The following is a 16,956-nucleotide window of genomic DNA, read 5'->3' on the forward strand; positions in this document are numbered from 1 at the left end:
TAAAAAGTTTAAAGTGAAATTTGAAGCTCAAGTGCATCAACTACGTTGACAATTTTGCGTAGCATTTTTTTACATTCTTGTTTTTGATCCCGATCTTCTATTTCAAATTTGTTTGGCTTGATTATTTCATTAACTATGCTTTTGCTGGATGATGTTGAAGATGACAATGAAGACAACCACGACAACAGGCATTACAGCAAGCATGGCAAATAGGCCAGGTTTCTGGTCTGCATCCATGTGAGTTGAATCAAGGTTGTGAATATGTCTCCATGACTCCAAACAAGTTTGACTGTTTAATCCATGAATTGATAGAATTGGTGTCATGGAGACACAATGGTGTTCATGAGGAACTCATTCCTCTGCATGCAGAGGGTATTGGCCTCTGTAAATGAAGTCAGCGTGCACAGTTAGGAGAAGAGCACTCACCGTCTTGGTCGTTACCTGAGTCAGCAGGAGACTTGCTCCGGCGCATGGGGCCAGGGCTCTTGGCTGAACTCTTCTGAGGTGTTGGGGATGCCTTTGGGCCAGCTGTGGCTGATGAGTTTCCCTTCATGACTCGGCATTCTGGTGGAAAAGGCAAAGACAGCTTACTAGAGCCAGGGGAGAACTGAGGCTCAGTATATTACCAGTCTCTGGAAACTGGAATAACCATCACAGACCAAAGCACCTAATAGCTGAGGACTACAAGGTAGCCCTTATTGTTTGTAGGAACAATGGCTCTGGAGAGCAAGGCATGGGAGAAACTTTCAAAAGTCACCTGGGCTGAGCCAGGTGGTTAAATACCTGGATTATGGAAACAAGGGAAGGAATTGAAAAGCAGGTCAGGTAGGTAATTACATAGTCAACTCAATTATTTTTGGAAAACCCAGCCATGTCTCAGAATAGCACCTGTTGCCATAATTAATTAATTTCCTTGGAGAAGAGATTGACAGCTCAGAGGCTGCAGCCACACAGATGAAACATTCATGAGTAATTTAAACAAGGGAGAGGGAGCTACCATTTATTGTTCATTACATGCTCTGCATTACAATAGGCATATTATGGATGTCATGTCATTTTATAAATAAGCACTACGAATACCACCACCACGACTTGCATTTATAAAGTTTTCATCTTTCAATGCACAGTATCATAATCCCCTATGCTGGTTTAATGAAAATATGGGCCAGCAGTGACTGCCACTCAGAACTTATAGAAAGCTCGTGGGTGTGTAAGAGAGTCTGCCAAATGTTTCTACTACTTGCCCCAACCCCAGACTGACCCATTTGGAGTACCCTTTCTATTCAGGTCACTCAGCATCCCTACCATGGTAATTTGGGGCCCTGGTTATGCTAATATATTAGGAGGATTATTATACTCATTTTGCTGATGAGAATACAAAGAGCTTAAGCCTCTTGCTTAGGGCCACAAAGCAAGAAAATGCAGAACAAGGACTAGCAGCCAAGCCACCTGGGTCCCAGTCTAGTGCTCTTTCCCCTGTAGTTTTCTCAACCTTGTGCTGTGATGCTCAAAGTGGAACCAAACTGCTAAGTAAAAGGAGTCCTTTTTTTTGGGACACCTCCTATTTAAAGATACATTGATATATCTTTTCTGGTATCTTTTTTCCAGAATCTTATTTCTGGGAATCTTTTCTGGCAAATTGAGTCTTTTAGGAAACAGAGGTAAGCTGAAAGCTTCTTTTTGTTTGTTTTCCTTGTTTTGGTTGATGAACTTCAGTGATCACTGTCCAGAGCTGGAGATATAGAAGCTATAGGAAATTGGACATAGCCTGGGATTTGTCTAGCTACTTCATCGTCATTTGCCTGTTCTCATAGTGACCACTGCAGAAATGCCACCTCTTTCAGGGTCCTTGTCACTTGAGTTGTTTGTAAAGTCTGTGTTAGTACAACTCAGTTTGTTTTTCTCAAACTTTACTCCTCATAATTGGGAAATATGTTTTGAATGTGTTTTTCCATCAGGATCATATCCTAATCCTGTTGCTATGTGAACTAATTCACCATTAACTTACATGTGGAGCTTGGACTCAAGCAAAGGGAGTTGGACAGATGTTCACCTTTTTCCTGAGATTAACAATCCTCTCGAATCTTGAGTCACAAAGCAGGGGGAATGAGGCAGCAAACCAGAAGGTGGGAAAAAGGAAAATGTTTGAACTAAGAACACAGTGGAAAATCTTTCTAAAATGGAACCATCAACATGGGCCAAATAGCTGGAGGATGTTGACTAGAAAAAACATATACATACAATGTCCAAGTTCTGACTCCAAATGTTCTTCCTATGGTCTGATTGTGCGTGTCAGCCATTTGACAAAATATGTGGTTCAAGATATATGGTCACTATTGGGGAAGATAGCGTGTTTTATTGAGTTTGAAGGCTGGGCTTCTGGGACATCCAATCAACCTTTCACTTATTGACTCATGTATACAAATATAAAGGAGAAGGACTAACAATATTTGCCCCTGAGGGACCATGTATGGATGTTCATCAGGCCATATGAACCCAAGGAAATCCTAAGGGATGGAAGGAGGGAGAACAATGGAGCAATAAAATTCAGTGGTTGAGCTTACCATTTTCATCCAGAGAAAAGTCATCCTGTGCATAGCGAAATTTTTCAGGACCACAGGCAATAAACACATCGTCATCACCAAAGAAATCATGGAGACAGGTTACCTACAGAGAAAGCAGAAACATTGGATGGACACTTGATGGTCTTGTGACAACGAACTTCACACCATGTTGGCAGGGGCAAAAAGCTTCACATATGGGCCATCACTTCTAGCCCCCAAGGATCTCCTTTTTCTCAAAATACCAGGCTCATAGTCTGCACCATGGCTTCTAGTGAGTAAAGATATACTGAGTGCCATGTTTCATATGTGATAGTCTTGCTTCCATTGCATCAAGAGTAATTTCGAGGGGCCAGCCCTGTGGCCGAGTGGTTAAGTTCGCACGCTCCGCTTTGGCAGCCCAGGGTTTCACCGGTTAGGATCCTGGGCGTGGACACGGTACCGCTCATCAGGCCATGCTGAGGCGGCGTCCCACATGCCACAACTAGAAGGACCCACAACTAAAAATATGCAACTATGTACTGGGGGGTTTTGGGGAGAAAAAGGAAAAATAAAATCTCTAAAAAAATTTTTTTTTTAAAGTTTAAAAAGTTTAAAAAAATTTTCTTTTTAATTTCAAAAAAGAGTAACTTCCAGACCATGTACAAATGGAATGCCCCCCTCCGAATAAAAGTCAGCAGCAGATGGCCCTCCAAATGTCACCTTTTCTCAGAACCTCAAAGACAGAGCGCTCCTAGTCCAACTCTGGGGCCAGGGGTGTAGGCCAAGGCAGATAAGAAAGATCTGCAGCATGCGGTGGATAGAATCTGTAGCTAACTGAGACATGGAAGTTTCTCTCTTCATTTTCATGAGTTTTGAAAGAAGGATACCAGTTCTTAACTGCTTTGGACTCACAAAAATTGGACTTTTGGTAAAAATAGACTAAGAACCTGGTAGTGGCCCAGAATACCATTCCTCCCTGAAGAACAGGAGGGGAAAACTATCTTAAGCACTTAAAACTTAATCAAGAGCAACGGGTCCCCATAAGCTTGAGGCTCTGCTGGTGAAGCCATGTTCCCAGGATCCTTCCCGCCCTCTAGTGCCCTCTGCATTCCTGCTTCTCCACAATAGAGAGACAGTCTCCCTAACTCCTTTTCTGCACAAAGAAATGAGGGTCCCTGGGAAAGTATGCTGGTCCTTGCAGTCTCCCCACTTCTCAGCTTTCCTAATTACATTTGATTATTAGTCCAGCACATTAGGGAAACCCCAGGAGAAACCATAGAGTCAAAACATTCTTATTCCAATCCTTAGCTTGAAAGTGTTCAAAGCTTCTAATTGTTCTAAGCTACCCATTCAAGCTGCCAGCAATGGCTTTCCAAAGGCACAGTGCTCACAAACTAACAACAGCTTGCTGGGTGCAGGGAGCAATATGTTACATTTGAAAAATGTTTATATTAATAACACCCCCCACCCAGAGTCTATTCAATCCTGTTCCCCCAGCCAACATGATTGTAAGCCTTATACAAAGCAAGAGATACATAAAGATTATCTCTGTTGTCTCAGCCTGCCCATCATCTAAGAGATGCCAAGAGGGCCGGCCTGGTGGCACAACGGTTAAGTGCGCACGTTCCGCTTTGGCGGCCCGGGGTTCGCCGGTTCGGATCCTGGGTGCGGACATGGCACCGCTTGACAAGCCATGCTGTGGTAGGCGTCTCACATATAAAGTAGAGGAAGATGGGCACGGATGTTAGCTCAGGGCCAGTCTTCCTCAGCAAAAAGAGGAGGATTGGCAGCAGATGTTAGCTCAGGGGTGATCTCCCTCAAAAAAAAAAAAAAAAAAAAGAGAGATGCCAAGAGAAGAGAGGGAGACTTGCAGGAGTACCAGAGTCACTCCTATTAAGTCTCTTCCCAGCCCTTTGTCCCGACCTCATCAAATAGGCCAACATCCTTCTTCAGCCCACTCATCCATCATCCATTCACTCCACAATCATGTAACAACAGTCAGAGCTACCACTAATTGAATGCTTGCTCTGTGACAGGCACTCTGCTAATTACTTCCAAATATGTCATCTCATTTTACTCTCACAACAAATCCTAGAAGTTGGCAGCATTGTCATCACTATTTCACAGATGAGAAAACTGAGACCCAGAGACAATAAGTAAATTACTCAGGTGGTAAGCAACGAAGCCAAAACAAATGCAGATCTATCTGACTCCAAAGATTTTGCTTTTGGCCGCTCAGTAATACAAAGCACTTACATATAGTTCAGGCACTGGGGAGACAAAGATGAACAAGACTTAGGCCATGACTTCATGGAGCTCACAATCTGATGGAGTCAGATACATGGAAACAGAGCATTTCCATGTAGTGTCATGAGCGCTAGGGTAGGAGTATCTTTAGGTGCCATTAGCAGCATATCCAAGTGACCTAGTGACTGGCTGTCACTGTTAGTTCAATAAGCATCCTGCATGTTGTTTTGGTAGCAGATCCAATAACAGAGGCTATATGCCTTTGAACCCTGCTGCAGACTCACACCGACATCTTGGATCTTGACTCAATAAAATCTGTAGCCCCTAACTTTGAAACATTGTGCGTCTCTAAATTGTTTACCCCCGATACCTCCTTCACCCTAAAGATCTCTGCCATGCCCTTGTGTTCAAGGCTGCCCCTGACCCTGATTGACTGCCTTTAGTTTTGGTCATGAGTGAGGGAAGCCTCGCCCTTGGGTGTCCCTCCACTAATGGACTCTGGGATTTAACACTTTGTTTCAAGACCTGCCTATATTTTCATGAGTACTCACTTAGTCCTTTCCATTAGATCACAGGTTTCCTAAATATAAAGACCAAGTTTATCTCTCCCTATATATATCTCACTATGGTTCCTGGTAGAGTGCCTATCATATAGTGAGAATTTAGCCAGAGCTATTTTTGCCTCAACCGAATGTAAAGAAAATAAGAAGGAGGCTTTGTAAGAATATACAAAGGCAGAAAAGTAGGAAGAAGAAAGAAGATATCAATCATGGCAGACAACAGGAACTAGCATTCAAAAGTTCTGAAAGGTAACACAAATACACAAATTCAGGAAGAAGAAAGGAACAATGACTGTGGATTCAGAAGTTATTCTTTGCATAACTATGCTAACTAGTTTGAAAACTTAGATGAAATACATGATTTTCAAAGGAAAACCTAAACAATGAAATTAGCTCAAAAAGAAATAGAAAACTTCAACCAACTAGTAGCCATAAAAAGAATTCAGCAAATACTTCAAATAGCAACTCTTCCCCAAAAGGCACCACTCATTTTGGAGATATTGGTGGAAATTGCTTCCCTAGAAGAAAACCCAAAAGTTCAAAAGCAGCCATCGCAGTGCCATGCCATGATATCCTATTGTAGGACAAGAAAACCTTCACAAATTGCTTTGGGGGTTGCTGTTACAATGACCTACCCTTCTCCAACCCCAAGCCTCTCTGCCTCCACCCAGGCTTTAGGAAAAGCCTTTGGATAACCTCTCCTTTGGGGAACTTCTAAGAAAGGCAAAGCTCCCTATGCTTCTGACAAACTCACAATGGTGTGGCTGGCTTCAAACATTCATTTTGCAATCCAGCTGTTCAGCATCAGGTTTCTCGTGTGATCCCACCCTACATTTTACTGGTTCCCAAATGTAGACAAATTCACATTGCACATGTGGATACCCAGCTTTCCCAAATGCCTTGGATATTGAAACACAATAGCCCTCCCTCTTTTGTTACAGATTTGGGAAAATAGAAAGCTATCCGTCTTAAATATGAGGAACCCAAAACCCAGAGAATCAAAGTGGCCCAAGGATGAACAAATGGCTCACGGCAGAGTTGAGACTAGCACTCACGTGTCTTGATTCAATTCAGGACAAAACAATTCAATTACCTGAGAGAACATGCCTTCCTAAAGTCCTGACTTCAAAGGCTTGTATATAGCCTAGACAGGAGAGTCCCCACTTGTCCTAATCAATGCCTGATATGCATTAGAACATTTTACTGGATTGAAAAAGGAAAGCATCTTTATGGATCATGTTTTAGTCTATGGACAAGAAAACTTCTATTCATTACTATAACTGGCAACAGTGTGCAGTAGAGAAGGAGGACAAGGAGAAAAAGAAGAACAAGGAAGAAGAAAAAAAAGGAGGAGAACCAAAAAAAAATAAAAGGAAGAGAAGGAAGAGAAGAATGGAGTTAAGAAATAATTTCCAAATGAAACTCACACTCACACCTGCTTTTTAAAATTCCACGGAGGTAACGTGACACAAATTCCACCTTAGCTTACGTTGCAAATGTACAATTTTGCAAGTTTGTTTTTTGAGATAAAATTTGTGTCACAAGGTGGCAACAGAAGTGGAAAAATAATAATTAAGATACCACTTACAGCATCCTCTGAGATCAAGGGTCTTGCTGACATCAGCTTTTGTATGAGTCACACTTGGGTATTTAAATCAGAGGTAAGAACACAAAAGCATGACACTTGTCATTGTAATTAATCAACTGCCAGCACAAAATCAATAAAATCAACTCACATTAACATTGAACCATTAACTCAATGTTCTTCCTTTAAAAAAAAAGCAGGTATTGGGGGAAGCGAAGCTGGCTTGGTCTTGCGTTAGCATGAACAATAGATCACCTGGGCCATCCAGTGTCTTAAATGTCACAGTACAAATGGGGAAATGGAGACAACGGATCCGTATGTGGGAGCAGTTTGAGTCTATTAGCTGCAAATGGCAAATTCACTCTGCAACTTCATTTCAGCTTGATTAGATTCTCCATCCATATATTACAGATGCTGGCAGTTAGTTCTTGTACGTGCCTGCTGCTGGTAGATTCTACATTTCACTAATTGCTCAGAAAGAAATGTTATCTTGGGAAGTTAGGTCTTGCTTGTACATCTATGAGATTCACTTTCAACATGCAAAATATTTTAAGTTCAATTCCACTAATATTCATTCATTAAGCACTTAACTATGGCAAAGGAACCATGTGAGAGATACAGAAACGTACAATAAAAGGCCCCTGTCTTCAATAGTTAGAATATAAGGCAGACTGTTGTTAGCACTATTATAGAGGCCCAAGGAGCAAGGGGAGTGCAGAAGACAAAGAGAATAATTCTAAGCATGAGAACTGGGGAAGACTGCACAGAGATGACACAAAATCTGAGTCTTGAAGGATGTGTGGGATATAGGTTGATGGAGATAGGAGTAAAGGGTATGCTGGGTAACTGCATAAATAAAAGTAGAGAAGCAGGAACATGCCTTTTTAAAATAGCCCGAGAAAAAAGAACTGCATCTTGTCAACTATAGTCACAGGGATTCTAACTCTCCAGAGCATAATTGCCCAGACCCATCTGCCAGCCTTCTGCACAGACAAAACATACAACTGCCTGCTGGTGGAATTCAGGGTGAAGAGAAGGGCAGAGAGTGTCTATGGGGAGAGGAGTGACCCCAGTGGTGAAGAAGAGGGAACCTTGTGGCAAGGAAGACAAACCACACTGATTTCCTAGTCTTGCCAACAGTGTGCCCTGCCCACAGAGAGTGGCTGGCAAGCTTCACGAAATGAGTTAATGAAAGATTCAGTAAGTATTACGGATGAGGCTTTTTCCAAACTACTGCTACTCTCATTCTGGAATATTTCCTGCCTGCCAGCCCTGGATGGGCTCCAGTTGGAGGTTGGCACAGGGCTGGCTCGGTGAGCTGAGACAATGTTTCTGAGACAACCCTGGCTTTCTTATCAAACTTGTTTTCCTGGAGTTATCTTGAAGTCTTACTTGTGGATTTTTCATGACACTTTTGCCTGGGCAAACAGCTCCTTGGTCTTGCAGTGCCTCTATTGGCACAGCACTCTTTATTCAATGTCTTAAACTTCCCTAAAATCTCTGGTGAAATAATAGCAATGCCACTTGCATTTGTAAAATATTTTTACTGTTTTTAAAACACTTCCACATTTATAGTATCTTATGTTCTCTTCCACACCTCCAATTCTTCTCTCAACCCAATCCAGTCAGGCTTCCATCCCCTTCACTCCAGCAAGGCTGCTCTTGTCAAGGTCAACAGTGATTTCCATGTTGTCAAATCTCATGGTCACTTCTCTGGCTTCATCTTAACCTCTCAGCAACACTGGATGTAAGCTCAGCATCCTCCTTAAATACTTGCCCCTCTTGGCTTCTGGGACACCACAGCCCCCTGGATTTCCTCCTACCTCAATCTCCTTTGCTGGATTGTCTTCCTCTTCCAGACTGCTCAACATTTGACAGCCTCAGTGCTCAGTTCTCAGACCTCTCCTTTTCATTTACATTTATTTACTAGGTGATCATATCCAGTCCCAAGGCTTTACATACTATCTACATACTGATGACACACGCATTGCTATCTCCAGGCCCTTGTTATCCCTGAAGTCTAGACTCATATATTCAACTGCCTGCTTGATAGCTCCACTTGGTTATCTGATAGGCATCCCAAATTTAATATGCCCACAACTAAACTCTTATTTCTCCCTTTCCAAATCCTACTTCCCTCCAGCTTTCCTCATCTCCATAAATGGTACCACAATTCCCATAATTGTGCAAACCAGAAACCTGGGAGCCATCTTTTACAAGAAGTCACATATTTCCTTCTCCATTGTCAGTGTCCCAGTCTAAGATATAATACAGTAGTAACATAACCGGTCTCTAAATGTCCACTCTTGGCAGCACACTCCCACCACCCTCTTCACAGTCACTCATACTGTTCTCCATACTGCAGTCAGAGTAGTACTTTACTGTTTTCATCAGGCATATCACTCCTCTGCTTAAAATTCTCCAAAGCCTGCCCATAACAGATAGAATAAAATCTGAACTTTTTATCTTGGCTCTGTATTATCCAATCTCTTATACCACGTTTGCTAGCTCGCTCTAGTCACACTGGCCCTCTTTCTGCTGCTCAAACACATCAAGACCTTTCCTGCTTTGGGGCCTTCACTCTTGCAGCTCTCTCTACCTAGAAGGTACTCTTCCCAGATATTCACAGGGCTAGGTGCCTCTTCACAATCAAATCTAAAGCATCACATATTTAAGTCTGAGCGACCCTCAACTTACATGCCATTGTTGCTTAGAATTTTAATTCTTTTATTTAACCCCACAAATTAGTTATTATTATTTTATGTTATATAGTCAATATTGTCTAGATTTATCTACGTATTTAGTAGTTTATTTTCTCACCATTTCTTGTTACATCTCAGGCCTTTCTTCTGGGGTCATTTTAAAATTAGGCACATGTTAGATTTTTCCATTCTATCTTCTGTGTCTCAACCTCACCTTTATATTTTCCATCTTCTTATCTCTTGGTGCTACATTCTGGAAAATATCTTCAAATCTGCCAGTTCACTCTCTCTCTCTTCAGATGTGTTGAATTTGCTGTTTAACCCACTCATTGAGCTTCAAATTTCAATGATTATAATTTTAATTTTTAGGAATTCTTCATTTTTTACCCAAATTTGCCTGGTCATAGCTAATAGTTTCTTTTTCTTATCCTATTTTGATTACATGTTTTGTTTCTGTAAACAATCCGTTTAAGTTATTTTATGTCCTGTATTTGATATTCTAATATCTGAAGTCCTTAGGAATCCAAGTCTCTTGTTTATGCTAACTTTCCCTTATGGTGGCTTGTTTCCTTGTGTGTTTGATAATTTTTTTTTAATGTGAGCTCATATATAGTTGAACTAAATCTTTGGGAATCCTGAGGGTTCCATGTTAGGGCTTTCCTCCCAAAAAGACGTGAATTTGCTTCTGCCAGGTGCCAGGGGGTACTCACATGTGGGGCCACCTTTTCTCAGCTGTAGTTCCCTTGTGACACAGGTAGTATAAATTTGAACTCCAGACCTGTGTTAGAGAAAGCTTTGGGTTGCAAACTCTCAAGGGAATACTTGCAGCAGCAGCAGCTACATAAGCAGTAAAAGCAGTGCCCGTGTTTATTTTGTTTCCCATCTGGAGTCATGACAGAGAAAAATACATTTACAGGTAGGTTTCTAGTGTATCCCCTTTTAAGAGTCCTAGCGTAATGTGAAGCCGGCGGCTTCAGATCTCTCACTTTTTAAGGACCTTGTGTGCCCTGCATTTCTGTTAATATCCAAAATGCTGGGGTTTTGCCTCCAGGGAAGTTCAAGCTTTTACATACTGCTTGCTGCTCTGGTTTCAACTTCTGGTTCGTCTTCCCTCTCCTGCCTTTCTTTTCTGCAAGCTTAGAAAAGCACTTAAAAATGCTTGTTGCAAGTTTCTGAAAAAGCTAAACCTAGAATTACCATCTACTTGGGTTCCTGGATTCAATTTCAACATGTGGGGGTGAGGGTGGGATTTCTCCACACCGCCAATAAAGCAATGCTCCAACATCACCAGGGTGTCCTACAATTCAACTCAATTCTGACATTATCTATCCGGAGATAGGCTCAGATCCCACAGGTTATCCTACAAGCATTCATCATACAAGACTGCCCCCTCCTCAGATGCCAGTCACAAGTCCAACTTGTTCCTTGTACCTCTGACAAATTGGCTACAGATTGGAGGTTCCTGTGACTCCCCTCCTTGGACTTAAGATGCCAGTCACAAGTCCAGGTTGTTACCTGTACTTCCGACCTATGGGCTATAAATCAGAGGTTAAATTCCTAAGAAATTTGGGTAAATAGAGCAGACTTGCTTGGAGTCCCTTAATGTTGGGGGACCCTTTAGCCTTTCCAAACTTTGGTAGTGCTGTATGAAAACCTTTGAAGGCCATCAATGTCCATTTTACTCATCTCAGTTCTTAGTAACCAACTAAAGATTTCCACCCTTCTGTGGCGAGTCCTGTAACTATCCCTTCTGTTTCCTCTCTGTTTCGCTCTTGTCAATACTTGATTTACTTACTTATTTCTCAATAACTGTTTTAAAATTTCCACTTTGTTGGAAAGAGTCCCTTGACTTTCCTCTTGACCTCTCCCCATTCCCTTGTTAATTAACCTAATATTTCTTATCAGCATCTGTAAAACCCATAAGGGGAAGCTGAGAGAGCAAATTCGGTAAGGCTTCCCGAACTGTCCCTTGGTTTTGCAGCAGTAAGGTTACATGGGGTGCCCATGTGTAAAGGGCCCCCTTAACCATAGCACTTACCATGACTTGGGTAACAGGCATATTCAGCAAGTGAATATCCTGGGCATCACTTAACCATGGTCCCTCTAGGACCAGTCCAAACTGACTTCATCTTATCAATAGAGTAATTAAGAGTTGTTTTTCAGGAACTGAGACCCCTTGTCCAGTTCAGGCCAGTTGAGACCACCAATCAATTAACTGGGCCTGTGCAAATGCCCAATAAGTGACCCTTTTTATGTCAAAGGGCTGAAAACTCTACCCTCAGATCATGCCAACACCACCATTTTGTGAACATGCGTCCTATGAAAAGCGATGAGGGCTTGACTATGGTTGTGCAGATCATCAATTACCTCACTTCCCCTTAACGCCAATCATCTGTCTCCACACTTCAGACCACCCTGCCCTTCATCCCATAAATTTTGCCCCAAATCCTGGATCAGGGAGACAAATCTGAGAGCATGTGCCTCCTGTCTTCTTGCAGATCAATCTTGCAAATAGAGCTATTTTTCTTTTCCCAAAGGCTGATGCCGTAATAATTGGCTCTTTATGTACATCAGGTGAGTCTTTGCTTGGTAACAATCATAAAGCCAGTCCCACATGGCTTTCATATGAAGCATATCAGCTGCTTCATCTAGGGTGTTCCACATGGCATTAGAAGGAGATGGACAGTCCCCCTTCTCAGGATAAACAGGCCTTACTTTGGCTTTTATCCAGACCACCAGGCTAGCTGTTTCCTGGGGAATAACCTCCTGTATGTCTGGATCACATATAGCTATTCATGTTGTTCCATAGTGAGCTGTGGGTCCTGTATTAACGCAAACACACTCTTCCACTCTACAACATTCAAAACCAAAGACACAGGCCCCAAGTTGCTTAGTCTCACAACCCATTTCAGTAAAGGTCCTCAGGAAGCCAATGATATTGATCTACAAAATGAAACCTTTCCTTCACACTATACTCATTGTTTCAGTAGTTCCTTGGTTTTGCCCTCCCACCACATTGACTAACTTTTTGGTGACCATGGGTCTTGAAGGTATTTTCTGTTGTCCCTGTGCTATTTTTACTTTGGGGGGCAGGTCTCAAGATAGTGGCCAAAGCTCAGACTCACTGAAATCTGTTTGGTATAGCATCAAGGTCTGACACACTATTATCTTTTAGTTTATCTATTATAGATAAAAATAACCAAGAGATTGAATATTTTGCCTTTCTCTTATTAATTTACATTTCCTTATGCATCCAGTGGACGAACTCTCTAGGAGTTAGATCCATCTCTAAACTCCACTGGTGACTCTTACCTTTAGTAACTGAGTGCAGCACAGCTGCTGTTCCACATCATGGGTGACTACGTGGCCACTCCAGAATCAAAGGTTCCTCATCTCCCACCCCTTCATCCTTTCTCTTCCCAAATCACATGTTTCCATGAGCCAGGGCTGTTCTAGCAAATTCCACTTCACTGACACCAACTAAAAGGTTCTGCTCACCAATTCCAATGTGTAGGTCTGTCCAAGCAATTCTCAGACAACAACAGGGTGTCCTACAATTGAATTCAATTCTGATACTATCTACCTGGAGGTAGCGTCAGATCCCACAGGTTAAGGGCTCAGTTCCACCCCTACCCCTCCACTTCAGATGTTAATCGTAAGTCCAGGTTATCACCTGTATTTCTGAGTGGCTAGCTATAAATCAGAGGTTCCCATGACCTTCTCCTTGGGTTCAATAAATTTGTTAGAGCAGCTCACAGAACTCAGGAAACCCATTTATTCACTAGATTACTGCTTTATTATAAAAGGATACAACTCAAGAACAGCTGGATGGAAGAGATGTATAGGGAAAGGGCAAGGAGCTTCCATGCCCTCTCTGAGTGCATCACTCTCCCCAAATCTCCACGTGTTCACCAATCCAGAAGCTCTCCAAACCCTCTCCTTTTGAGTTTTTATGGAGGCTTCATTACATAGGCACGATTGATTAAACCATTGGCCATTGGCGATCCATTCAATCTCCAGCTCCTCTCCCCTCCCCTTAGGCCTGAGGGTGGTACTGAAAGTTCCAACGCTCTTAACTCTAATCACATGGTTGATTCTCCTGGCAACCTGTTTCCATCCTTAGGTGCTTTCCAAAAGTCACCTAATTAACACAACAAAGGACACCTTATCCCTCTCCTCACTAAGGAAATCCCAAGGATTTCAGGAGCTCTGTGCCAGAAATGGGGACAAAGACCAAATATATATTTTTTATTATAAATCACAATATCACACCATAAGACCCAGCAATTCTACTTTTAGATATAGACACAAAAGAATTGAAAGCAGGGACTCAAATAGATACTTGTATGCAATGTTCATTACAGCATTATTCAAAATTATCATAAAAATTTAATTATTAACTAAAATCAATAATTAATTAATTAATAATTTAATCATCATAATTATTATCATTATTAGCCCAAAGGTAGAAGCAAACTAACTGTCCATCAACAGATGAATGGATAAACAAAATGTGGTCTATACATACAATGGAGTCATATTGTCTTCATTGCATTCACACAATTCAACCATAAAAGGAATGCAGTTCTGATACATGCAACCTGGACTTTGAAAACACTTTGCTAAGTGAAAAAACCAAGCACAAAAGGACAAGTATTGTATGATTCCTCTTATATGAAATATCTAGAATAGATAAAATCATTGAGACACAAAGTAGATGACAGGTTACCAGAGGCTAGGGGAAAGGGGAATTGGGGAGTTATTGCTTAACAGTTTACAGAGTTTCTGTGTAGGGTGATGAAAATGTTCTCAAACTAGGTAATAGTGATGGTTGAACAACATTGTGAATAATTAATGTAACTGAATTGCACATATAAAATGGTTAAAATGAAAATTTTTGTGTTATATTTTAAAAACACTAATAATGGGGGGCTGGCCCCGTGGTGCAGTGGTTAAGTGCACACGTTCTGCTATGGCGGCCCAGGGTTTGCCAGGTCGGATCCAGGGTGCGGACATGGCACCGCTCAGCAAGCCATGCTGTGACAGGCGTCCCACATATAAAGTAGAGGAAGATGGGCATGGATGTTAGCTCAGGGCCAGTCTTCCTCAGCAAAAAGAGGAGGACTGGCAGCAGTTAGCTCAGGGCTAATCTTCCTCAAAAACAAACAAACAAACAAAACACTAATAATGTAATATGCCAAAAACCATTGGATTATAGACTTCAAATGGGTGAATTGTTTATCAATAAAGCTGTTAAAAAAAATGTAAAAGACAAGTTTGTTATAATTTGCTCAGGATTTAGTTGTATTGTAGCAGGGAAGTTTTTTAGAATACTTAATCTGCCATATTGCAGAAGCAGAAGTTAAATTTCACCTATTCAGAGAGATCTCCCTTGTCTCCCTATCTAAACCAGAACCACCACTCCTGCCATATAAGCACCAAGAGAGTAGAGCTCTCATTTGTCTTGTTCACCACTGTATCCACACTAAGTTCAAGTGTAGAAGGCCAAATATTTTAAAAATATTATCATCTGTAATAGCAAGAATAAGAAGAATCTAAGAACCATAATATTCAAATCTTAGTTCCATAATTAAGGATATTACAGTATGATAAGGTTATTCTAGACTACTAGTGATGGCTGTCCTCTGCACTGTGTCTTGGAGGATAGTCATAAAAGATAAAGAGTGACTTCCATGCTAAATTCTGGATCTATTCGTTTTCCAATTATTTGCATAAAAACAGTACAGTGTCAACCCCCTCCCCCAGAAAAGACCATTTCTTTAAGCACCTTAGTTGCCCCAAGGGAGAAAAGTTTTTCCCTTTCTCCCTCTTTCATCCATCAAAGCATCCATTTCTTTCTTTCTTTCTTTCTTGTTTTGTGCAGGGGAAGATTTGCCCTAAGCTAACATTTTTGCCAATCTTCCTCTTTTTTTCTTCCTCCTTGCCCCCCAAGCCCCAGTACATAGTTGTGTATAGTTGTAAGTTCTTCTGGTTCTTCTATGTGAACTGCCACCACAGCATGGCTACTGACAGACAAGTGGTGTAGTCCTGTACCTGAGAACTGAACCTAGGCCAATGAAGCAGAGCATGCTGCACTTTAACCACTAGGCCATCAGGGCTGGCTCAAAGCATTCATTTTTTGATGGCACTATGTCTCTGATTTCTTTTGTCTTGCCTCATGGTGCTTAGCTTCAGCACGTGACCCATTCCAGGGCCTTAACAAACAGTGTTGACTGGCTGATTGTGGAGGGAGGGATTGATATTCTGTTCTCACTATCTTGTGCTACCTTCTAGGAATTCTCTGCCCTTCTGAAAGTTAGTCTACCTTTTCCTATGGTAAGTCTTATTGAAGCTAACTTACTCTGAACCTCTAGCACTAGAGCTGATTGGGTCTCTCTTCTTCCTTGTCTGAAGAGTGAAGAAGTGAAGGTGAAGAGTGGCTGTTCCCTGGAAGCTCTTCTCTAGGTCTCTAGGATGTAAAGTATCACAAGAAACTCAGGAATAGATCATGTTTCTGTCAACTGATTTCTTCCACTGGTCTTCCTAGACTCACAGCCTACAGTGACTCTCCTTCCCAGGCCATTCTAGAATTTCCCCCAGAAAACCCAGTGAGACTAAAATCTAGGAAATCTAGGCAGCCAGATCTCAGTTGGGCCATTGGCCATCAAAGTGATTCTTTTCAACCTTTAAAATAATTGATCTTTGAATGGTGAAAGATCATAATGACCCCACATAGCTTTTGTTGTTTTGTGTTCGTCAGGTGATCTCACTTCCATTACCTCATTTGGTTCATTAGCCCCATTTTCTATAAATGAAGCATGAAAGCCCATCAAGGTTAAATGACTTGTATAAGAACACATTGCTAGTTAGTTACAGAGCTGATACTAGAACGCAAAACTGCTTCTTTAACTCTGACACACTGGGTACCTAAGTTATACAGCAAAGGTGCTTATTTCCTAGATGAGGAGACCAGGGTAAGGAAATACAGTAGGGGACTCTGGGTAGTGTGAAAATACTTGTGACCTGGGAAAGAGAGGCATAGAAGAAGAGGTGGGAAGGAATAAGATTTTCTACCATATTTTACCAAGAGCTAGTTGTGATTTAATAACCTGAGCTAGGCAGCGCCAGCTCCCCTGGAAGCCTGGCAATCCCTCACTGCTCAAGAGTGTTTTTTCCTTAGCCTTTCTTTGCCATTTTCCAAGAGTCTCTGTGTCAGCTCCCACTGGGGGCCTCACAGGGATGAGAACAGCTGCAGAGGCGCTGGAGTTGGGCTGCTGAGTCCATGCCCAGGACCAACACCTGCCCCTCACAGGGCCCTG

At 41.8% G+C, this 16,956-nt stretch overlaps 1 protein-coding gene across 13 annotated transcripts in view; it reads right to left on the minus strand.

Moving 5' to 3' along the window:
• Positions 1–16,956, minus strand: part of DCX (doublecortin) — a 366,408-nt gene that overhangs the window by 34,148 nt on the left and 315,304 nt on the right. For 7 of the 13 annotated variants that reach the window (XM_070605123.1, XM_008542893.2, XM_070605130.1 and 4 more), the window contains 2 exons: positions 2,565–2,667; positions 427–564 (listed from right to left, as the gene is read on the minus strand). In XM_070605123.1, the coding sequence (XP_070461224.1) occupies positions 427–564; positions 2,565–2,667 (241 nt within the window). The remainder of the gene's footprint in view (positions 1–426; positions 565–2,564; positions 2,668–16,956) is intronic. The other 6 variants (XM_070605127.1, XM_070605129.1, XM_070605128.1 and 3 more) reach the window with 1 other exon arrangement.

The sequence above is a fragment of the Equus przewalskii genome, chromosome X (assembly GCF_037783145.1).
Source record: "Equus przewalskii isolate Varuska chromosome X, EquPr2, whole genome shotgun sequence".
NCBI lineage: Eukaryota > Metazoa > Chordata > Mammalia > Perissodactyla > Equidae > Equus > Equus przewalskii.